The sequence below is a fragment of the Centropristis striata genome, chromosome 17, assembly GCF_030273125.1.
Source record: "Centropristis striata isolate RG_2023a ecotype Rhode Island chromosome 17, C.striata_1.0, whole genome shotgun sequence".
Lineage (NCBI taxonomy): Eukaryota > Metazoa > Chordata > Actinopteri > Perciformes > Serranidae > Centropristis > Centropristis striata.
In genome coordinates this window covers 4744701-4769639 of record NC_081533.1, presented here as the reverse complement: position 1 = coordinate 4769639, position 24939 = coordinate 4744701, and the positions used below count along the sequence as shown (strand labels likewise).

The 24939-nt window shown below is 35.4% G+C and overlaps 1 protein-coding gene across 2 annotated transcripts in view; it reads right to left on the bottom strand.

Moving 5' to 3' along the window:
- Positions 1-21493, bottom strand: part of tbc1d19 (TBC1 domain family, member 19) — a 40356-nt gene extending 18863 nt beyond the window's left edge. For both annotated transcript variants that reach the window (XM_059354723.1, XM_059354724.1), the window contains exons 1-11: positions 21313-21493; positions 21092-21164; positions 19658-19703; positions 15786-15861; positions 15555-15629; positions 12015-12078; positions 8335-8381; positions 6362-6472; positions 5823-5895; positions 4258-4296; positions 316-428 (exon numbers count right to left, since the gene is read on the bottom strand). In XM_059354723.1, coding sequence (XP_059210706.1) covers positions 316-428; positions 4258-4296; positions 5823-5895; positions 6362-6472; positions 8335-8381; positions 12015-12078; positions 15555-15629; positions 15786-15861; positions 19658-19703; positions 21092-21164; positions 21313-21408 — 813 coding nt within the window. In that variant the 5' untranslated portion in view covers positions 21409-21493. The remainder of the gene's footprint in view (positions 1-315; positions 429-4257; positions 4297-5822; positions 5896-6361; positions 6473-8334; positions 8382-12014; positions 12079-15554; positions 15630-15785; positions 15862-19657; positions 19704-21091; positions 21165-21312) is intronic.
- Positions 21494-24939: the final 3446 nt, after the last annotated feature.

Genomic DNA, 24939 nt, shown 5'->3' with positions numbered 1-24939 from the left:
AGTTTTCTGAGGTAAGAAAGATACATTTTGTTTTTGATTTTTGCCAAAACTAGCATCCCAGTTAATGCTCCAGTTAATGCTAACATGAGTCAGTCAGGTGGAGGTGTTGCTCACAGTCCAGATATGGTCTGCTCCCCGTATCAGAAACAAGATGGAGACGAGTGTAAGGATGAACTTGATGCTTCCAACGGGCCACAAACCAACGGGTGACGTCACAGTGACTACGTCCATTATTTATATACAGTCTATGGTTATAACTCAATTTTGACCCAAAATGTATGTAGTGCAGTGAGGCTTGGTAGGGCGGTGTGGTACCTGTGGCTGGTTGGTGGAGTTGAGGATGAGGGCCCACAGGTCTGCTCGGAGCCCCGTGGAGCAGCCCTGCCGACTGTACTGCTGCGCTGCTGCACTGTCCTGCTCCACGAGCACTAGAACAGAAACAGATGGAGAGTCAGACACAAAGAGGACGATTAAACAGACAGTCCGTGTTTCCAGCAAGCCCAGTTTTGGTGCTGGAAATTGTAAATATATGTTATTTTTTTCATTAAACCTCTGAAGTCCAGGAGATTTTGGTTCAAATGTGTCAACTTCCTCTGCATTAATTTCTGTCTCTGTTCAGCATCTTTCAGTCTGTCCTTACATCACATGCATGGCTCCTTTTTCTCCACACAAACTGGCTATCAGTCAGATTTTAATTTTAATTTTAATGAACAAAGTATAAAGCTGCCAGGAACCCAAAATACAAACAAAAGACACAGGTGTCTATGGAAATGTGCCATTTTTTTAACCATTTATACACACAAAAACAGCAGAAAAAATTATAAATAATAAAACTACAAAACAGTCTATTTGTATGTAAATTAAAAATAGTAATAGTTTTCATTGTAGAAAGAACATTTATATTTTAGAAATGGTCTAGAAACATAAATGTCACACTGTGAAAGCTCCTATGATTGAACTTTCAACTGGCTCTCTCAGCTTGTCTACATATCATATATAAATAAAGTTATTACTGTAAATAAAACATGTATTTTCAATAAATAGATGGACTCCAGAGGGGTAAAAGTTCAATGAATTACATTTAATTTAATTAAAATAAATTAAATGTTTACTAAATTTAATTAAATACATTAAATTAGTTAACCTAAATTAGTGTTACATCAATATATATAAATTAAGTGAAATTATCTCAAATAAATTAAATTCAAGTAAATTAACCATGAATATCATCTATGAATTGGAATTCAATTCAAACTAGTTATACTGATTTTAATCTAATTCAATAAGTTTAATCGACATAAATAATCAAAATAATATTAATTACTTTAAATCAATTAAATTTGGTTCGATTAAATTAATTGAACTGAACTTAATTATAAAATGAATTCAAAAAGTCAAATTAATCATTTAACATACATCAATTGAATTGAATTGAATTGAATTAACACGTTAATTAAAATGGATTTTATTTTATTAATTAATGACATGGAATCAAATTGAATTAAAATAAATTATCAAATTAAATTAAGTCAAATTAATAAATTACATTCAATTATCTATTAATTTTATTAACACAAGGGGGAACAAGTGGCTTGTGCACTGCATTTGACCTGCCTACCCAGAATGCATCAAACCAACAAGAATTAATAGAAAACCTCATGATTTGCCGGCAGAATGACATAATAAGCACAAACAGCAGCTGGGAAATGTAACACCTGCACAGAACAACAATGTTAAAACTATCAGGGGCTTTGCTTTTTCCAAGAAAACTTGGAAAGACTGAGCTCCTTTAGGACAGAAATAAAAAATAAATTACAGAAAATACTACAGATGTGTCAAGAGACTTATTAAACTAAAATATGTGGTGTCCCATTGGTGTTCATGGGCTCGCTGTAAACGTAAATAGAGGTTCATTCTATCCCTCTGAAAATGTATAAACATTAAAAATCATAACAGAGACGTGCCCATAATGTAGATTATTTCTTTCTGGTCATGTTGTGTCTCTTTTGGTAATTTTATGTTTCTTTTTGGTCATTTTGTGTCCTTTGTTGGTCATTTTGTGTCCTTTTTTGGCCATTTTATGTATTTCCTTGGTATTTTGTGTCTCTTTTGGTAATCTTATGTTTCTTTTTGGTCATTTTGTGTCCTTTTTTTGGTAATTTTACGTCCTTTTTTTGGTCATTTTATGTATTTCCTTGGTATTTTGTGTCTCTTTTGGTAATTTTATGTTTCTTTTTGGTCATTTTGTTTCCTTTTTTGGTCATTTTATGTATTTCCTTGGTATTTTGTGTCTCTTTTGGTAATTTTATGTTTCTTTTTGGTCATTTTGTGTCCTTTTTTGGTCATTTTATGTATTTCCTTGGTATTTTGTGTCTCTTTTGGTAGTTTTATGTTTCTTTTTGGTCATTTTGTGTCCTTTTTTGGTCATTTTATGTATTTCCTTAGTATTTTGTGTCTCTTTTGGTAATTTTATGTTTCTTTTTGGTCATTTTGTGTCCTTTTTTTGGTCATTTTATGTATTTCCTTGGTATTTTGTGTCTCTTTTGGTAATTTTATGTTTCTTTTTGGTCATTTTATGTATTTCCTTGGTATTTTGTGTCTCTTTTGGTAATTTTATGTTTCTTTTTGGTCATTTTACGTCCTTTTTTTGGTAAGATATTTGTATTATATTATATTCATTATAGAAATTAAAATACTTTCCAGAAGAAAGTAGAGCAGAGCAGAGACGTGCCCATAATGTAGATTATTACATAAGTTTCCCGCAAACACTCAGACATTGCTGGAAACGGCCTCTCCCCACATCTCTTCTGCCCTAAATCTGTGTTGTGACAGTAGCCAAAAACACACGGCCCTTGACTTAAGGTGCTGGCCAGTCATAACATAAACCAACACACTCCTCGCCTCTTAAATTTCCTATCTGAGTGCACTTAACACTTGGCCTGGAGCACAGCTCGCAGCTCGGGAGCCAGCGGTGGACCAGGGCCTCGTGGCTGTGTATATGAAATACAGATTGTGTTTTTAAGACGATTGATGTGTGATTGGTGTGGTAATAAGGTCGGTGTTTACGCTGGCTTCATAGCAGAGCAGTGAGACGGGACTTTAAGTGTCTCTTGTGCTGTTTTCTGCACCTGAGATTCATTAAAGGCAGCAGCTGAGGTCGAGGATTTGACTTGACGGTTATATGTATCTTCACAAAATCATGTTTTTCCAGCAGTACCTATAAAACAGGGGTCTCAAACTCAAATTACCTCGGGGCCGCTGGAGGCAGTATCAGAATGACCAAAAGAAGACACAAATTTACAAAAAAAGACACAAAATGACAGAAAAAAAACAAAATTACTTAAAAAAGACACAAAATGACAGAAAAAAAACTAAATTACTTAAAAAAAGACACAAAATGACCCTAAATGACAAAAAAGACACAAAATGACTGAAAAAGACACAAAATTACCAAAAAAATACACAGAATTACCCAAAAAGACACAAAATGATCAAAAAAGACACAAAATAACAGAAAAAAAACAAAATTACTTTAAAAGGACACAAAATGACCAAAAAACACACATTTCAAAAAAAAAAAAAGACACAAAATGAAAAAAAAAGACACAAAATGACCAAAAAGACACAAAATTACCAAAAAAAGACACAAAATTACCCAAAAAAGATACATTTCTAAAAAAAAAAAAAAAGGACACATAATTACCAAAAAAGGCACAAAATAATTAAAAAAGACACAGAATAATTAAATAAAGACATAAAATTACCAAGGAAAGAAACAAAATATCCAAAAAAGTAATTAAAGGGACCTTCCACACACAACACAGTAAAGTGCCATTCATATAAAACTCACATTAAACTTTCATATCAAGGTGGGGGCCACAAAATATCACCACAAGGGCCACAATTGGCCCATGGGCCGCGAGTTTGAGACCTATGTTATAAAAAGTATCCACCTCTCTCTTTGTAGTTTTATTCTTTTAAAAGTGGATCCAGAGTGGATATCTTTAGGTTTTTTGATGTCCAGAAAAACTCTCTTTAATAAAATTAAATTAAAAATAAATGTGTGATGGTGTGAAGGAGGTCAAAATTAAAACACAAAGGCAGACTCAAGATCTGAACCCTTTATATGTACCTGCAAGTCTAGTAATTGTGCTTAATTTATGCCAATTTGCAGATCAAACATCCCACATTATTGTATTTAAATACACCAATTAAATAATAGGAATAACATAAATAAATGTAGAAACAATCACTGACCTTTTTTCCCGATTTGAACGTAATCGTTTTCAAACAAGTCTGCACAGGAATAAGGAAGACAAACAGATAACAGCATTAATAATCTCCTGCTGGTGACTCCGTTTTTCAAACTAATGTTATCTCTTTGATTTACAAACACACAGGCGGAGGAGGGGGGTTTGGTTCTATTTAAAGCCTAAACACCAGGCTGTAACAATGTCAATATGTGGACTTAACAGAGATATTGTGTGAGAAAACCCAGACAGCCTCGAGGCGCACAAGCAGCCAGAGTGGTACACACTCTGGTAAACACATTTATTATTGTTACGTCTGATTCATTACTGCTACAGTAAAAAAAAAAACATGTTTCGGTCTGAGAATAAAGAGGTGCTGAATGGACGTCTTGCTGTAATATTATATTATATATATATATAGGATTTATAAGGTTAAATAGTGTAAAGAGACATTAAAGCCGTCTAAAACCAGCATCACAACTGGAAATGATCCAACAGAGACACAATAAGCTGCTGGCTGTGATGCTGTGAGTCATGCTGATGGTTTATTAAAGGGATAGTTTAGCATTTCAGGAAATATGACATTTTGCTTTCTTGCCAAGAGTTACAGGTACATCTCAAAAAATGTGAATATCGTGAAAAAGTTCAATATTTTTTGTCAGTTATTTCAGAAAGTGAAACTCACTCATACATTATATAGATTCATTACACATAGAGTGAAATATTTCAAGCCTGTTTTTCTTGTAATTTTGATGATTCTGGCTCAGAGATAATGAAAACACAAAACTCAGTGACTCAGAAAATTAGAATATTACATAAGATCAATAAAAAAAAGGATATTTTAAACACAAATGCCAGGCTTCTGAAAAGTCTGTTCATTTCTATACTTGGTTGGTCATTTTTTTGTGTTATGTGTGTTTGTCATTTTATGTGTGTTGTTGTGTGTTTTTAGTCAATGTGTGTGTGTGTGTGTGTGTGTGTGTTTGTCATTTTTTTTGCTTTTATGTGTTTTTTGTGTTTTTATGTGTTTTTTTTGTCATGTTTTATGATTTCATGTTTTTTGTGAGTTTTTAGTCATTTTTTGTGTGTTTTGTCATTTTTTGTGTGTTTTTTTGTGTGTTTTGTCTTTTTTGTGTGTTTTTATGTCATTTTTTATGTTTTAATGTGGGTTTTTTGTGGGTTTTTGTCATTTTTTGTGTTTTTTTAAATGTTTTTTGTCATTTTTAGTGTGTTGTGTGTTTTTTGTCATTTTTTTTGTGTGTTTCAAGTGAAACTCATACATTATATAGATTCATTACACATAGAGTGAAATATTTCAAGCCTGTTTTTCTTGTAATTTTGATGATTCTGGCTTAGTGATAATGAAAACACAAAACTCAGTGTAATGAATCTATACAATGTACGAGTTGCAGACTCTGTCAAGGAACTTGTTCTAATAAATGTTTCTGAAATAATTGACAAAAAATACTGAACTTTTTCACGATATTCTATTTTTTTAGATGTACCTGTATTTCCAGAAATGTAAAACTATTCCTTTAACTACCATAAGTACATTTGTGTCTCTGTGACTACCTGGATGGATGTGAGCGTGGTCCTCGATCCCCAGCTGCCCCGTGGAGAGGTTCAGCTCTGAGTAGGCCCGTCTCTGACAGTTAAACACAGGAAAAGATTCACATCACACACAGTAAACTGGTTGAACATGTCCTGGAGCTGCTTACTACCACATGTTGTTCAATCCAATCCAATCCACTTTATTTGTATAGCACATTTAAACAACAAAAACATCTCCAAAGTGCTGTACATAGAATCAACAATAAAACAAACATTTCCATATAACAGTCAGCGATATATAATAAGTGTATAAATCTAAAATGATGCTATAAATAAAACAATACAATCAAACAGATAAACAGTCAAATAAATAAAAGACGTAGTTAAAAGTAGTAAAATAAATAAAATACACAGAGGACCACAAAATTCACACAAAGTTAAAAAGCCAGGGAATAAAAACGGGTCTTAAGACGAGACTTAAAACACTTGTTATATGTTTAGAAGTCAGGAGATCACTAATGGATAAAACATCTGCAGATTACCACTCAGAGGGTTCCTACCAGCTGAGGGATGTCTCTGACGTTGAGGGGGATCTGAATGAGGCCCCAGTGGCTCCTGACGCCGATATCCTCGCTGCTGTCATGATTCGGGTTCCTCAAGCTGATTAACACCTGCAGAGGAAACAATAATGCAGCAGAAAGGAATTATATTTTCTTTCTTAAAAGCCCACACTGCAAAAAAGGAGTGTCTAAAAATAAGGTAAAAACACTAAATTTGAAGGAAATGATCTTGCTAAGATTGTTTAATCTAGAAACTCAAAAAAATGCATTGTAGAAATCTGACAGGCCAAAAATGGGTACCATAGAACAGCTATTCTCAACCTTGGGGTCCCGACCCCAATTGGGGTCGCGAGAAGATTTCTGGGGGTCGCCAAATCATTTTGGAAGTCAGCTCTGTCTCTGTTTTTTTGTCATTTTGTGTCTTTTTTTTGTCATTTTGTGTCTTTTTTTGGTCATTTTGTGTCTTTTTTGGTCATTTTTTGTCTTTTTTGGTCATTTTGTGTCTTTTTTGGGTCATTTAGTGTCTTTTTTGGTAAATTTTCGATTAGCCTGGCTAACACCAGACTAATCTCAAATGAGATTTAGTCTGGAAACCAGCCGTTCATTTCTCCGTAGAGGAGGTGTGGTTTACGATCCTCCAGAGCCGTTTATTGGGCGCTTAGAATGTCTATCAAAGCGCCTGTAGGTAGCTCTTAGCCAATCAGATCAGTTATACCAGATGACGTAGTAGAGCAACAGAGATGGATGTTTGTTGTGTGTGTGTCTGTGAGAGAGTGTTGCTGCTGCTTTGCTTCTCCAGTTCTCGCTTTCTGCAAGATTATTTATTTTCACGCTTTATTCCCCCTCATGTCATTCAGCCACACACATCCACTGATTTTATGGGCAATAAACAAGCTGCTGCGGGTCTCTGGGGGCTCCGCTGTCCCCCGGCCCGTAGCCAGATCACCGGCGTTACGGTAGCAGCGTTAATAGCCCCGCTACCATAACGCCGGTGATCTCAGCGGAGCCGCCGAGAGACCTTTCGCCTTTCAACTTTCGCTCTAAACTATTTAAAACACCATCTACAGCTAAAGAGAGTTTCGCGTCTGCTGCAGACATGTTGGATCCGTAAGAAAACTACAAGCTTCCGTCTGCCGGGTAGTATGCGTCATCGTCTCACCGTCCCTCCCCGCTCTGTGATTGGATCCCTAAAACAGGGCTAAGAAACCTCTCTGGTTGCCAGACTGGATGGAGGTTCGAAATGATTAGAGCGCGCAAGGCAGTCTGGGTATACCCAGGCTACAATTTTTGTCTTTTTTTGGTCATTTTTTTGTCATTTTGTGGTCAATTTGAGTCCTTTTTTGCTAAATTTTATGTAATTTTTTGGTCATTTTGTGTCTTTTTTTTTTATATCATTTTGTGATCAATTTGATTCTTTTTTGGGTAATTTTGTGTCTTTTCTGACAAATCCCAAAGTAGCAAGTTATTACTTTCCAAGGAGTCTCTGTCTTGAAGCTGACTGTTACACACTCAGGAGGTCAGAATGGACCTTTAAACTGATAGCAAAGGACTTTGATTAAAAGTAACAATAAAATACATAAAAAATATATAAATGCACAGACATAGAGATGTTTTAGCTGTTGTCTGCTTCATTATTTGTCCAAAATTTGTCGTTTGTATGATCTAAAGTGTGAGATTGTGTTCAGTGAGCGGGGGTCACGGACAACATGCAGGTTAAATTGGGGGTCGCGACTCAAAAAGGTTAAATATATAAATATATATATATATATATATATATATATATATATATATATATATATATGTATAAATATATTAAGAAAAAAAACCTTCTTTCAAAAAGCATGCCATTTGCAGTATCACAGCCAAACAAAAGATAAAAATGACAAATTTGGCTGAAAATGTCCCGAGTGGTCCCAGAGGGTTAAGTCAAATAAACTTCACTGAACACTTTGAGCTGCAGGAAATCGTCTTACCTCCAGAAAGTCTTTGGGGGCATAAACAGGCCTGAAGCGGGTTAAATCTGTGGAGACACGGAGACATTAATGTATCTGGGCAATACATTACTTGATAGTTCCACTTAGTGTATAAGGATGCTGTTGAAGTGGTACTTGCAGCTGATACATGTACACAGTGTTTACATATGCTGTTCCAGGACAGGTTGAGCAGCTGTTAAACCCAGACTACACAAATGAATCCACCCATGAGGTACATTTAAATCAACTTGAACTTGAATATACTTCAGGACACATCTGGGACACTTGAGTCAAAGAAATGACTAACAAATTACACAAAATGACTAAAAAAAGAAATATAATGGCCAAAAAAAGACACAAAATGACCAAAAAAAAGACACAGAATGACTAAAAAAAGACACAAAATGACCACAAAAAGACACAGAATGACTAAAAAAAAGACACAAAATGACTAAAAAAAGACACAAAATGACCACAAAAAGACACAGAATGACAAAAAAGACACAAAATGACAAAAAAAGATACAAAATGACCAAAAAAAGACACAAAATGACTAAACAATGACAAAAATGACACAAAATGACAAAAAAAAGACACAAGATGACTAAAAAAAGACATAAAATGACAAAAAAGACACAAAAAGACAGAATGACTAAAATAAGACACAAAATGACTAAAAAAAGACAAAATGACCAAAAAATGACACAAAATTACTAAAAATGACACAAAATGACCAGAAAAAGACACAAAATGACTAATAAAAAGACACAAAATGACCAAAAAAGACACAGAATGACAAAAAAAAGACACAAAATGACTAAAAAAAGACACAAAATGACCACAAAAAGACACAGAATGACAAAAAAGACACAAAATGACAAAAAAAGATACAAAATGACCAAAAAAAGACACAAAATGACTAAACAATGACAAAAATGACACAAAATGACACAAAATGACAAAAAAAAGACACAAGATGACTAAAAAAAGACATAAAATGACAAAAAAGACACAAAAAGACAGAATGACAAAAATAAGACACAAAATGACTAAAAAAAGACAAAATGACCAAAAAATGACACAAAATTACTAAAAATGACACAAAATGACCAGAAAAAGACACAAAATGACTAATAAAAAGACACAAAATGACCAAAAAAGACACAAAAAGACACAGAATGACAAAAAAAAGACACAAAATGACTAAAAAAAGACACAAAATGACCAAAAAAGACACAAAAAGACACAGAATGACTCCATGTACACAGTGTTTAGATATGCTTTTCCAGGACAGGTTGAGCAGCTGTTAAACCCAGACTACACAAATGAATCCACCCATGAGGTACATTAAATCAACTTGAACTTGAATATACTTCAGGACACATCTGGGACACTTGAGTCAGAGAACGATGGGGGACAGCTGAGACACATTCAGGAGGACAGAAGTGGGACTTCCTCCGTAGCGTGGCGGTGAATTAAAGTGCGGTGAAGGAGGGCAGGAAGGAGGGCGCTGCTCGTTATCGCTGCTCCGTCCCAGGAGTCTGGACAGTTTCTATACTCACAGTCCAAAGTGTTTATAGTCGGGGGACGGCACATCCTAAATGTTATTATATGGCAGCGAGCTGTGATAGCGCTGTTAGGACACGAGGTTACCGTGTTCTTTCTAACTGTTCTGGCCTGAAGAGCAAGTGGCTGCTTCACTCACAGCTTTTATCATCTTCTGAGGCTAATACAATATTAATAGACTGCATACATTCCTCTTAAAATGCACTTTTTACACTACAGGCCAAAAGTTTGGAAGCAAGATCAAATTTGTGCAAAGAAAAAAATCATAGTTTCATTGCCATACTTCGCAACAATATAAACATGATTTTTATATAAAGAGTCACTTATTAGAACACATTTTTACTATAATTATCAGGTCTTTTTTGTTTTTATTGCTTAGACTTTGTGTTTCTTTCTTTCCTTAACTATATTTGGTAACTTCAGTGGATATCAAAATGGGGTCGAGGAAAAAGTTGCAAATTTACTAGATTAAAGTGGCAAATCTACAAGAAAAAAAGTTGCAGATTTAAGAGATTTATAGTGGTGAATCTGCAAGAAAAGTTTTTTTTTTCTCCTAAATCTGTGACTTTTTTCCACGCTACTTTAAATCTCTTAAATTTGCGACTTTTTTTCTTGTAGATCTGCCACTTTAATCTAGTAAATTTTCAACTTTTTTCTCAAAATATTTTTATTTTTTGTTTTGGATATCAGCTGAAGTTACCAAATATGGTTCTTCGCCTGATAAAGGGTTAATGTATAAATCTGTTTCTTTACTCAGCTGCTTTAATTTGAGCCATTTCTGTGGTAGTTTGTCAGAGATTTGAACACAGTTGAGATTTATTGAGATTTTTGTATCCAAACTTTCAAAAGTCAAAGAGCTAAAGTGAATAATGCAAACTGTGATTTGGTTTTTTACTTTTTCACTGAAGTTGTGACTCTTCCAAATCTTCTCAACCCTAAAACTAAGCCCTTCTTTATGTTGGTAACATTTATTCAGTAATGGTCTGATAACATCAATGTTTACCTAAAGGTCAATGGAGGAAAATGGTTCAATTCAAAAAAGTCTGATCATGCAGTAAACACATCCAAAAAAAATGAAAATAACCCATACTGGTTTTTTAAGAAAGACATTGTTAACTGAAAATGTAAGTTGCTTCCAAAATTTTGGCCTGTAGTGTATATACAGTACACTTGAGCCCACACTGTAAAAAAAAAAAAGGTTAAAAAAATGGTAAAGTCATAAATAATACAGTAAACAACCAAAAGTTATTTTACAAATAATTCCTTTAAACATACAGATAATATACAGCAAATATCTGTATTAATATATGGACTATTATAGAATATAGAATCACTAAACTATACTAGAAAAACTAAAAAAATGTAACTTTAATATGACGGTAAGTGTTTTGCATTTTTTTGTTCCCAGACATTTCCGTTTTTTAAAGTTGTTTTTTTTTACATAAAATTTTAAGTTTTACTGAAAAAAAAACCCCTGAAAATTGCAATAATTTTACATTCAGTTATATGATGTGTATTTTTGGTATTTTTACATAGAGTTCAGTATAATTTATCATTGAAGACCATTAAGCAATTGAATAATACTATATATATATAAAAAATCTATAATGTCACATTAATTAATTTATATTTATAGATTTCAATGCCAATTGTATGGTTAATATTGTTTTTTATTTATTTTTTTTATAATATGTTCTTAATTTAGGAAAAAACAAGAACAATCCTGTAAAATAATACAGTAGATTTCTGGAAAATAGCTTTTTTTTCTCCTTTATATATATTTTTTTTTACAGTGCAAAGGCTGTGATTCTGACTTCTGAGGCTTGATATGAACCAATAAACTCTCTGAGACGACAGAGCAGCAGAATCAACATCTTGAAACGTCTTTATGTACTTTTCAGACGTTGCAGAGTCAAACCCTCGTCCCAGAGAGAGCCTTGCATAAATACCAGCTGAAAAGAAAACATGGAAGTGGTAGATCTGGTTCAGAGATGTTAAGCGGATGCAAAATAAACAAGAGTCTGACTGATTCACCGGCGCACAAACGCATCAACACTAATCTCTCATAAGAGGCAGATTGCTCAGGGCCAAAGCCCTGGAGAACGTCTGCAGACCTGGTTCATCTGTGCCCATCTCGTTCCACTTGTTGGAGAGCTCCTTCTGCTCCGCTGCCGGCCTCTGGGAGAGAGAGAGAGAGAGAGAGAGAGAGAGAGAGAGAGAGAGAGAGAGAGAGAGAGAGAGAGAGAGAGACAGAGAGAGAGAGAGAGAGAGAGAGAGAGAGAGAGGATTTCAGCAAAGTCAACAACAAGTGCCAAAGAGCCACAACAAACTGATTAAAACTGATTCTGAGCAGCAGTGCTTGTGTATTAGCTCTATAGCTACAGAAGCACTGGGAACTTTTTCTGACAAGGACTTAACTAGCCAAGTCAGTTTGGGGTTTAAATGATGCAGATTTTACGGGATAGTTTTTGAAGTAGGGTTGTATAAGGTACTTATCCACAGTCAGTGAATTACAGTTTACCGCTGCATATCCGGTCGAAGAAGATATTGGACAATTTTAAATCTTCTCTTATGACTCATTTTTTCTCCCAAGCTTTTGAACCTGTGTGAGAAGAAAGTTGTTTCTGTGTGCTGTATTGTACATCTCATCTCATATATTATTAGATTAAATTGTCTTTTATTTTTATTTTGTGAGTTTATTGTTATTCAATTATGTATCTTGTATTGCATTGGATTTTTTGTTGTGATTCAGTTATGTAAAGCACTTTGGTCAACCTTGGTTGTATATAGTAGTAATAGTAGTAGTAGTAGTAATATTATAAGTGCTCTATAAATAAACGTGACCTTGACCTTGACCTTGACTTACAATAGAGTGTACAGTATGTTTAGTGTATTCTCACGGCTTTACTTTGCCATCACCTTTCCGCCAGGCAATTGGAGCAGTTTCCTATGCTCTCCTCAAAGCCACCAGTACGGTGTCCCTGAGAGCTCACAGCGCCGCAACTTAAGGAAATACACAAAACACAAGCAAATTCATAAAACATCTTCATCAATTTGACAACACAAGCGCAGCATTTAGAAAACGCGCTGCAAAGACCACAACACAGCACAATAAGAAAAAGCGCTGCAAAAAGACCAGAACACAACAGAAGTGTTTCCAGAGGACACTAAAAAGTGATGCACACGTCTGGACACTATTTCACGATAATGATAATTTCAATGTTATAATGATCATAGCGTGCTAACGTCAATCAAAAGCATGTTAACGTTAGCGGCCGATCATAGCATGCTAACGTTAGCGGCCGATCATAGCATCTGAATGTTAGCGGCCGATCATAGCATGCTAACGTTAGCGGCCGATCATAGCATGTGAACTTTAGCGGCCGATCATAGCATGCTAACATTAGCGGCCGATCATAGCATGCTAACGTTAGCGGCCGATCATAGCATGCTAACGTTAGCGGCCGATCATAGCATGTTAACGTTAGCGGCCGATCATAGCATGCTAACGTTAGCGGCCGATCATAGCATGCTAACGTTTGCGGGCTAGCAAGACCAAGTCGGTGTAGTTGAGAGAGACCAACTAAAATGTGTATAATTCAATTATTTGATTTGTGTAACTGCAATATGATTTATACGGGCTAGCGGGCTAATGTTGGCAGGCTAACGCTATATATCACGTTACAACATGAAAATATTATTATCTTGAAATAACGTGATAATATCACAAGTGTGTCCAGACGTGTGCATCACTATTAAGTGTCCTCTGGAAACACTTCTGTTGTGTTGTGGTCTTTGCAGCGTTTTCTAAATGCTGTGCTCGTGTTGTCAAATTGATGAAGATGTTTTCTCAGTTTGCTTGTGTTTTGTGTCTTTGCATGTGTTTTCTTAAGCTACAGCGCTGTGAGCTCTCAGGGCCACCGTACACCAGACTTCATTGACAAAAACAGTATTTTTCCCCTCAAAACACAGGAGTCGCTGGTCTGCTGCTGCTTCGACTGGTTGGTGTGTTTGAGTTATTGAGTCCTTTTGGTGAATCTGAACACTTTCAAACATCGAAGTCACACAATAACAGAAACAAACTAACCAATCAATACAGCAGGAGAGCAGCAACACCAGTGTTCTGTGAGGTTAAAGTACTGTTTTATTAAAGGACTCTGGTGGCTTTGAAGGGAGCATAAAGCAGCAGAATACATTAAAGCCACTTAAAAAAAAGACCCACCTAGAAAAATTAATATCAGTTGAAGTGTGACCTAAATTTCACTGCTTGATCTTGCTGTCAGACGGCCCTTTTTGATTGGGAACATAAGACTCCTTTGAGAAAAACAGTATTTTTCCTTGCAAAACACAGGAGTTGCTGCTCGACCGCTGTCTCGACTGGTTAGTGCTTTTAAGTTATGGTGGTGAATCTGTGGGTAGTCTTCTTATAATATGTAGGATTAGTTGACACCAGTGTGGACCATGAGTTGGTTTTGTTTTGGCGACTCCTGTGTTCTGGAAGGTTAAATTACTCTTTTCTCAAAAGGGGTCTGGTGACTTTGAAGAGAGCATCAAGCAGCAGAATATATTTAAGTCACCTAAAAAAGGCCTACCAAGAAAAATTAACATCAGTTGAAGTTTGAACTAAATTTAGACTATTTTCACAGCTTTATCTTGCTGTCAGACAGCTCATTTTGACAGGGCACTGAAGCCATAAAATCCAACTATATTTGGTGTTTTTTAAGAAACCAGACAAAACACAGGAGTTGCTGCTGTACCACTGCTTCAACTGATTAGTATGTTTGAGTTATTGTGTGAATCTGAACTAACCCTTTCTAACACTTAAGTACACACAATAGATGCAGCTAAGCCAGCCCCCAAAAAAAATCCAAATCAGTTGAAGTTTTGACCTAACTATTTTCATAGCTTTATCTTGCTTTCAGACAGCTCGTTTTGATGTGAAACTGAAGCCATAAAATCCATCTATGTTTTAGTTTTTTAAGCAACCAGACTCCTTTGACAAAACAGTAATTTTACTTCACAGAACACAGGAATTGCTGATCTACTGCTGCCCAGATCAGTACATTTATTTGCATGATTGTGTGATTTTGTGTGACCTTTTCAAACACTTAAGTACACACTATAGATGTATAGATGCAGTAGAATATATTCAAGCCCCCTAAAAAGGCCCACACAAAAAAATCAATATCAGTTGAGGTTTGACCTAAATTTAGACTATTTTCTCAGCTTTATCTTGCTGTCACACAGCCCTTTTTGATGTGAAACTACAGCCACAAAAATCCATCTATCTCTTTGTTTTTTTTAAGCAGCCAGACTCTTTTGACAAAAACAGTAATTTTACTTCACAGAACACAGGAATTGCTGATCTACTGCTGCCCAGATCAGATGTTTGTGTGATTTTGATGAGTCTGAACTAACCCTGCCCCCTTCCATGTCGATACTCCTGCCTGCTTCTCCTTTAACTGGGGGCATGCCGAGATAGTACACAGACAGTGGAGAAATACCTCAAACAACCCCACTTTAAAAAAACTATCCAAACTATCCCTTTAAGATGTTTTTTTCCCAATGCAAAAAGGAAGGCCTCTGCCAGAGAGCATGACTTAAGATGAGTTGTAATTATGCTTTGTTAGCTGTGATGACAATATTTAAAGTACCATGCGAGCCAGAGGCACTCCGAGCTCTGTACTCATGCTGTTGAGGCTTTTGAGGACACGCTTCTCCCAGCTGGCCTGTGGAAGAGAAAACACACACTCAGTCACTTTTGGCTACAGATACAATGTTACAAGTACCTCTGTGATAAAAAAAAACAAAAAGACACAAAAACAAAGGCTCCGTCTCAGTCAAAGAGGTAAAGGAGTGATGGAGACGAGAGGAGACAGACTGACCTGAGCCTTGCGCATGTAGGCCAGCGGCTCTTTGAGATGCTCTGGAGGAGCTGCAGGATGACTCGGGGGCAGCTGGCTGCAACAAGCAAACACAAGAGCTTCACAGTACCATAGAAGAAGAAGGCTTGGAGAACCTGGTAATGTAATAACCCCGATAATGACATGAAAAGGACACACAATTATTTAAAAAAAAGACACAAAATGACCAAAAAAGACACAAAATGACCAAAAAATACACAGAATCACCAAAAAAGACACAAAATTATTTAAAAAAAGACAGAAAATGACAGAAAAAAACTAAATTACTTAAGAAAGAAACAAAATGACTAAAAAATGACAAAATTATTTAAAAAAGACAAAATTACCAAAAAAAGACACAAAATTACAAAAAAAGTAATTAAAGGGACCTTCCACACACAACACGGTAAAGTTCCATTAATATAAAACTCACATTAAACTTTCATATCAAAGTGGGGGCCACAAAATTTTACTTGGGTTTTACTTGGCCGAATATCATAAAAAAAAATTTTATGTTTATGTTTCAAGTTTCAAGCCAGAACTTTAGAGGGAAGCTGATGGCAAGACTCCATGTTGCTTCATTTTTATGTCTTCACGTTATGAAGAAGTCATGTGCAGGTGCTTTCATGGACTCCAGAGGGTTAAAACTTCCTCAAAAAAGATGTTGTTTGTGTTCGCCGTGGCATTTTTATGCACCTCCTCGATCAAGCCTGGTAGAACCTGGTAATGTAATAAAAATCTGCACTTGAGTCCATTGAAAATGTAATAAAACCTGATAATGTAATAACTTCCCGATAATGTAATACACTTTTTTACCAATACCAAAAGTATTACATTATTGGTAAAAAAAAGTGTATTACATTATTAGATGGGCGGAGGGTGTTTGTTTCTATGTTTCGTTATCTTTTTATTATTATTATTTTCTCTTTTTTTTTTATGTAAAGCGCTTTGTATTGCATCTCTCTTGTATGAAAAGTGCTATACAAATAAAGTCTGACTGATTGATTGAAACAAAAGGCAGATAGGATTTTTGAGATTTTTCTTAAAAAGAGGCAGTCAGTCAGCATTAGTGTGGTGCAGATGAAGCTGACATGAGTCAGAGCGTCTCTCTCCAGCTCATGCAGCCATCGTCTCATGTCTTTTCTCCTCACAAAGCGTGCTCACAGCATATTGAATGACTCAAGGTCTCAGTGCATTAAACAAGGTTCAAGCTAATCTAAACACCTATAAGAGCACATAGGGCTGACTAATGTTCAAAAGGAAGAGGCATTAGTCAAACGTATATGTCATCCTTTAAAAGCAAGGCATTAAGAGTCTAATGTTGAGAGCAAGGAGGGGATTTTAGCCTCAAAGCTAAGAGTTGAGGAACACTTTTTAAAGCTACAAGATTAAAGACTCTTCCAGTTATTTGCTTATTTGATTCTGAGAAAGATTACTCAAAGGGCACACTTATGTCCACTATTAAAGTCAACATATGGAGCCAATAATACTGAACTGGAAGGAGATATAATGTCAAAAGAGCCGCAGGGAGATAACAATCTGAGGTACAAATATTTGTGCAAATCTGGAGCTAAACCGTTTAAATCACAGGTCTCAAACTCGCGGACTGCGGGCCAATTGCGGCCCTCGTGATGATATTTTGTGGCCCCCACCTTGATATGAAAGTTTAATGTGAGTTTTATATGAATGGCACTTTATCGTGCTGTGTGTAGAAGGTCCCTTTAATTACTTTTTTTGGTAATTTTGTGTCTTTTATTTTGCAATTTTGTGTCTTTTTTAATAATTTTGTGTCTTTTTTGGTAATTCTGTGTATTTTTTTGTCATTTTGTGTCTTTTTTTTGTAATTCTGTGTCTTCTTTGTAATTTTGTGTCTTTTTTTGGTCATTTAGTTTTTTTCTGTCATTTTGTGTCTTTTTTTAGTAATTTTGTGTCTTTTTTTGGTCATTTTGTGTCTTTTTATAAATTTGTGTCTTTTTTAGTAATTTTGTGTCTTTTTTGGTCATTTTGATACTGCATCCAGCGGCCCCCAGGTAATTTGAGTTTGAGACCCCTGGTTTAAACAATATAAGTATGTATATAAATATAAGTAATAACAAATTAAAAACTCTTTACAATATGAGCAACGCTTATCCTCGCCAGTTGGATATTTGTCAAGTTAAATACATGAACGTAATTCATAAGCACTGCATCCTACCTGATGATAGAGATCAAATTTAACCTTCACAATGAACACATATAATCCTTTAATGGAGTTTCATGGATGCAGTTAAATATACTCAACTTTAAAAACATTGCTCAGTCACCTGGAGGGCCCGGTCGCTCTTCTGAACCATAAAGTTAAATGTCAAACCGAAGGATCTTTAGGCTGCTCTTTTCCTACGAGTGCACAACGTTTCAGGCTAAAACATGGACATGTTTTTACATTGAAATGTGTTCCTGACATGCTAACCTACCAGCTGCAGGCAGAATGATTTACTGCACATGCATTATGTTAATTGTGTAAATAATGGTCCCATTTAGAAGAAAATAGATGATAAAGCAGGGTGAGATTTGGGGCGGGGCTACCTTGTGATTGACAGGTCGCTAACACAGAGATGGGCATGCAGTTTGCAATAAAGCGTGCATAAAGATGTATTGTGTAGGTGCTACTGAGGTTATTATTAGTAGCATTAGTAAGCAAGTAGCTTCAGAAAGACATGCTGGCATTGATAAAAGTTATTTGCTAAGCCTGGAGGCATTCAATTCTGATGTATCAGACAATTTGGAACTGGTTCTTAATTCCTATGTTGAGGCAAAATCTCAAACAAAGTTAATGAAAAGCTCATGATTAACATAATGCATGTGCAGTAAATCATTCTGACTGCAGCTGGTTGGTTAGCATGTCAGGAACACTTTTCAATGTAAAAACATGTCCATGTTTTAGCCTGAAACGTTGTGCACTTGCCTCAACATAGGAATTGAGAACCAGTTCCAAATTGTCTGATACATCAGAATTGAATGCCTCCAGGCTTAGCAAATAACTTTTATGAATGCCAGCATATCTTTCTGAAGCTACTTTCTTACTAATGCTACTAATAATAACCTTAGTAGCACCTGCACAATACATCTTGCAGCCCCCGGGCACTAAAATGCTAACTTACTTTCTGGTTTAATAACTCATTCCTGTGGCACCATATTTTAAACTGCACGCCCATCGCTGTGTTAGCAACCTGTCAATCATAAGGTAGCCCCGCCCCAAATCACTCCATGCTTTATCATCTATTTTCTTCTAAATGGGACTGTGAAGGAAATTTGGTGTTTCCTGCATGGTGGGACATGAGGTAGGCGGCGACCTACTTGATATTCAAGACACAAGGCATTGTGGGAACTGACTCTGTGAACTTAACTCTGATAACACCATGAGAGAGGGGAACGTGTTGCCCAGTGGGCTCTGTCCTGATGAGATGTATAGGGCAGGAAGACAGGGCCGCATTGAGGCTTGTTGAGGAATCAATGTTGGGAAATACAACAGATATAAGTCGAGCGGTGTACGGGACTTTGTTGTACTGTAAAAGAGCCATTCGGAATTGCGCGGTGTATGGAATACAAATGTGCTGATAAAACTTGCTGAACAGAGTATTGAGTGCTTTGTTCTTGGCCAGTTCACCCACTAACTTAGTGCAGTTGTCAAAATTGTCACGACAGGACCATTATTTACACCAGGGGTCTCAAACTCAAATTACCTGGGGGCCATTGGAGGCAGTATCAAAATGACCATAAGACACAAAACAAAAACAAAAAACAATTGTGTGTGTGCGTGTATACAAGTACCACCACTTCACATAAATACCACATTAGAAATGAATATAACTTACACATGCAGTTCTCTGTACACTGCATTCTGTAGCTGTCTTTCCCAGCCTGTAAACATTGGAAGAAAGAAAGAAAGAAAGAAAGAAAGAAAGAAAGAAAGAAAGAAAGAAAGAAAGAAAGAAAGAAAGAAAGAAAAACAGGTTAGCTGTTATTTTTGGGTGATGTGGCTATGGGAGAGGATTTTTTCATTATGTAGTTTGAGAAAAAAGACGAAATGACAAGAAAAAAGTCATTTTTTTGTGTTTGGTAAAGTTGGAAAGATATTCACAGATTTGTTGATCCGTGCCAATAAGTCATCAGAGGAACATTGTTTTCTATCCAAACAATTAGGAAAACTGAAAGCTACAACTTGATTTTTATCACAAGTCATAAAATGAGCAATAACCACAATATTTAAGGATATTTCTCAACATTGTATTCCGACTTTATTCTCTGTATTTAAACCTTTTTCTCAACATTATATATCAACTTTTTTCTCAACATTTTATTTCGACTTTATTCTCAACATTTTGACTTTATTCTCAACATTTTGACTTTATTCTCAACATTGTATTTCGACTTTATTCTCGACATCTTGACATTGTATTTTCGACTTTTTTCGCGATATTTCGACTTTTTTCTTGACGTTATATTTCAACTTTATTCTCGACATTTTGACTTTAATCTCAACATTGTATTACGGCTTTATTCGAGACATCTCAATATTGTATTTCAACTTTATTCTCAATATTGTATTTCAACTTCTTTCTCAACATTGTATTTCGACTTTATTTTTTACATTGAATTTCAACTTTTTTCTAAACATTGTATTATGACTTTATTCTCGGCTTTTAAACCTTCTTCTCAACATTGTATTTCAACTTCATTTTCGACATTTTGACTGTATTCTCAACATTGTATTTAGACTTTATTCTCTGCATTTCGACTTTTTTCTTGATATTGTTTTTCAACTAATTTCTCAACATTGTATTTCGACTTTATTCTCGACATCTCGACATTGTATTTCGACTTTTTTCTTGACATTGTATTTCAACTTTTTTTCTCAACATTTAATTTTGTCTTTATTCTCAACACTGTATTTTGACTTAATTCTCGTCATCTCAACATTGTATTTCGACTTTTTTCTCCTCATTTCAACTTTTTCTTGATATTGTATTGCAACTTTATTCTCTACATTGTATTTCGACTTTATTCTCCACATTTCGACTTTATTCTTAACACTGTATTTTTTACTTTATTCTCGAAATCTCGACATTGGATTTCGACTTTATTCTCTTAGTGCCTAATGATTTTTCTCCTCCCTGGCCCTTATCCTCTTTTCTACCTGGCTGACCATATATATATATATATATATATATATATATGTATATATATATATATATATATATATATATATATATATATATATATATATATATTTATATATATGCGCCCACCTGATGTTTTGAGGAAGCTGCGGACGTCATCTTTCAGCGACTCCAACTTGATCTCAGGTTGATGTAAACACTCCTGAGGGAAGAATAAAGACAAAGTGAGCCATTAAACGGCGCGTGTGTCTTGTATCTCCTCTGCTGTATGAACCAGATGTGTAACAGCTGTTAACTGACAGCTTCCTGCCGTTAGCCGCATGCTAAGCTAACCCCGTCACTGTACTCACTCTGGCCTGTCTCTCTATGTGAGAGTGGAGGTGACTTCCCTTCAGCCGCTGGACGATCTGAGCGATGGTCAGAGACAGCTCGGAGCCCTCGTCCATCTTCTTTTATCACAGTTTAGAGTCTTAAAACGGGACAGTTTGATGTGTGGGACGCTAGCAGCATCCAGCCGGCCCCTGCACAGGTTACTTAGCAACTGAGGACGGACAGCGAGCGTTCGGGGGGGAAACAAGAACCAGAAACTTTGGTTCCGAGATGAAAAATATCTGTTCCGACGGTAAAATACAAACAAGAACTAAAGCAAAAACACAAAAACAAAGCTGGTAAATGGACAAGAGATGGGTCATATTATTTCTTTATTATTGTTATTATTATTATTATTATTATTTTATTTTTTTTATTAACGAATAAACAAAAAAGAACAGTGGATTACTTATTAGGAGCGGAGCCATAATATGAAAACAAGACACAAAAACACAATTCGAGACAACGAAGACTCAGAAACATATTTACAAATTAGACGTAATGTAAACCCAAATAACATACATAGTATAATATAAAGGACAACCACAACAACAACACAACAATGAAAACAACGATACTACAATACAAAGCCACACGGCGTATAACATATTAAAGCTAATGAGGGTTCAGGACTTTAATGTTTGGCTTTCTGAAGTTAATTTCCACGTTCAACTATGGCTCATAAGTCGTTGCAGCAATATTTGGGTTGAAACTGTTTGTTCCACACATTTGGTGCTGAATTAGGCCATTTTTTTAAATGGATAAAAATGGTCAAAAACCGTCCAGAATATTGCATCAATACATCAAGATCTTTGGAACAACATAGAAGAATTCATGCTGTGATTTTGTTATTTGTCATTTTGCAGATTTCTGTATTTTCAGCGATTGGATGACGAGCAATTCAGTTCAGATCATACAAACATCTCTCTGACTGTGCATTTATATAATTCTTTATATTTTATTGTTACAGAAAAGACACAAAATTACCCAAAAAAGAATCGAATTGACCAAAAAATGATTTTTAAAAATACACAAAATTACCAAAAAATTACATAAATTAAGCAAAAAAGGACTCAAATTGACCACAAAATGACAAAAGATGACCACAATAAGACACAAATTGACAAAAACGAAAAAAAATTGACAAAAACGAAACAAAATGACAAAAAAGACACAAAATGACCAAAAAAAGACACAAAATGATCAAAAAAAGACACAAAATGACCAAAACAGATACAAAATGGCCAAAAAAAGATACAAAATGACCAAGAAAGGTCACAAAATGACCAAAAAAAGCACAAAATGACCCAAGAAAGTAACAAAATAACCAAAAAAAGATACAAAATTACCAAAAAGACACAAAATGACAAAAAAAAAAAAAAAGACAAAAAAAGGTACAAAATGACCAAAAAAAAGTACAAAATGACCAAAAAAAGACACAAAATGACCAAAAAGACTAAAACACATTAACACATAAACACTTTAACACAGTGGAGACAGAGCTGACTTTTGATTGACTTGTCGGGACCCCAAGGTTGAGAATAGCTGCTTTAAACTGCTGAGAAACCCTCTTATTGTTAATAAACGTGGGAAAGCTGCACGTCCTCTGAATGCTCCAGGTCTCTAGTTTGTGGTCATAAAGTTTCATGAGGCTGATTATCCTAGAGGTGACAGCAGCTCATTTTATACACTGAGCTCCGGACTCAAGAAATGTCCTCACTGATATGAACTGTAGATGCAGTGAAGAGTCTCATCTTTCCACTGATACCCAATTTACGTCATTCAAAGCCTGTTTAGTGACCCCAGTATGCACAAATATTCAAATGCAATAGGCGAAAATAATGCATGAGAGAATAAATATGGCTAATGTTGTATAATTGGCTTATTTTTGTCCCACTAGCCCACTAGTCTCTAGTGTTTTATATTAATAACAACCTTAAGTCATCACCAACTGTTTCACTCCTTCACTCCAGGCTTTCTTTAGGACTTCATGGCGACAACAGTAATCATTTCTTGGCTCCTGCACAGAGTGAGACCATAATTCACTGCAGCTCAGCACGTGACTGGTTCCAAAATATACATGGAGTTGGCGTAGTTTGGGCACTAATAGCAGCGCATCCCTCCACCCATCACAACAATCACTGTAAGAGTCAATGAGCTTCCATATTGCTGCTGACATGCTCTCATGAAACGCCACAGCAGCCAAAGTCCTGCTCTGAAATCTGTCAGCAAGGTACGCACACAGATACACTGCACACACAAAAAATAAAAAATTAATAACAATTATATATATATATATACATATATATATATATATATATATGTATATATATATATATATATAAATGGACCTGCACTTATATAGCACTTGCTTTTATTTTGAAGGCGAGTCTAACACGTTGTTACCGTAACACCTTATGGTGTTTTATGTTAACTGACTGAAAGTCTGAACTTGGAGCTCGGAATAACGTTGAAAATTCTGACCATACATATATTCATATATATATATATACATATATATACATATACATACATATATATATATATATATATATATATATATATATATATATATATATACACACAAAAATGTATAGATATATATAGGTGTATATATATATATACACATATATATACATATACATACATATATATATATATATATATACACACACATATATGTATATATATATATAGGTGTATATATATATATACATATATATGTATGTATATGTATGTATATGTATATATATGTATGTATATGTATATATATGTATATATATATATATGAATATATGTATGGTCAGAATTTTCAACGTTATTCCGAGCTCCAAGTTCAGACTTTCAGTCAGTTAACATAAAACACCATAAGGTGTTACGGTAACGTGTTAGACTCGCCTTCAAAATAAAAGCAAACACATGTAGCTTTCAAAATAAGAGCTCATGGATGTGTTAACAGAGTCCACCACAGAATTTACAAGAAGACTGTCAAAATACGACGCCTTAAATAAAACATATTAGAACCCTTATTCTCCTTTACAATAATTCATTAAAATATGCAATGATTAAGATGGAATAGTGGCATTAGAATGTGCGAGAGGCACCAAATTTAGACTTTTAGGGCAAAAATGTCTCCGGGGGAGCATGCACCACGACACCCGGACTTAGTTTGGGTCCCCCATCATAGTCTCAGGAAATCCTGACAGACAAGAAATTGCCCAGCAGTATGTTGAGGGTGATGAAAGGAGGAGAGATGTTTTTGGGTCCTTCATTGAGTCAGCTTCAAGTTCTCCTCTCAGCCAGAGGGTCGCCGGTTCGACTCCCGCCTGCAGCTCTTCTGTGTGGAGTTTGCATGTTCTCCCTGTGTCAGCGTGGGTTCTCTCTGGGTTCTCCGGCTTCCTCCCACAGTCCAAAAACATGCACTTAGGTTTAATTGGTGACTCTAAATTGCCCGTAGGAGTGAATGAGAGTATTCATGTATTTTATAAGTGGAGTTAAATAACACATAATTTCTATTAAAATATGCTTAAATAATATATGTAACATTTTCTAAGGGTCAAAATCACGTTTTTCAGTGTACAATCAGTGGCGGTTCTAACCAGGGGCCT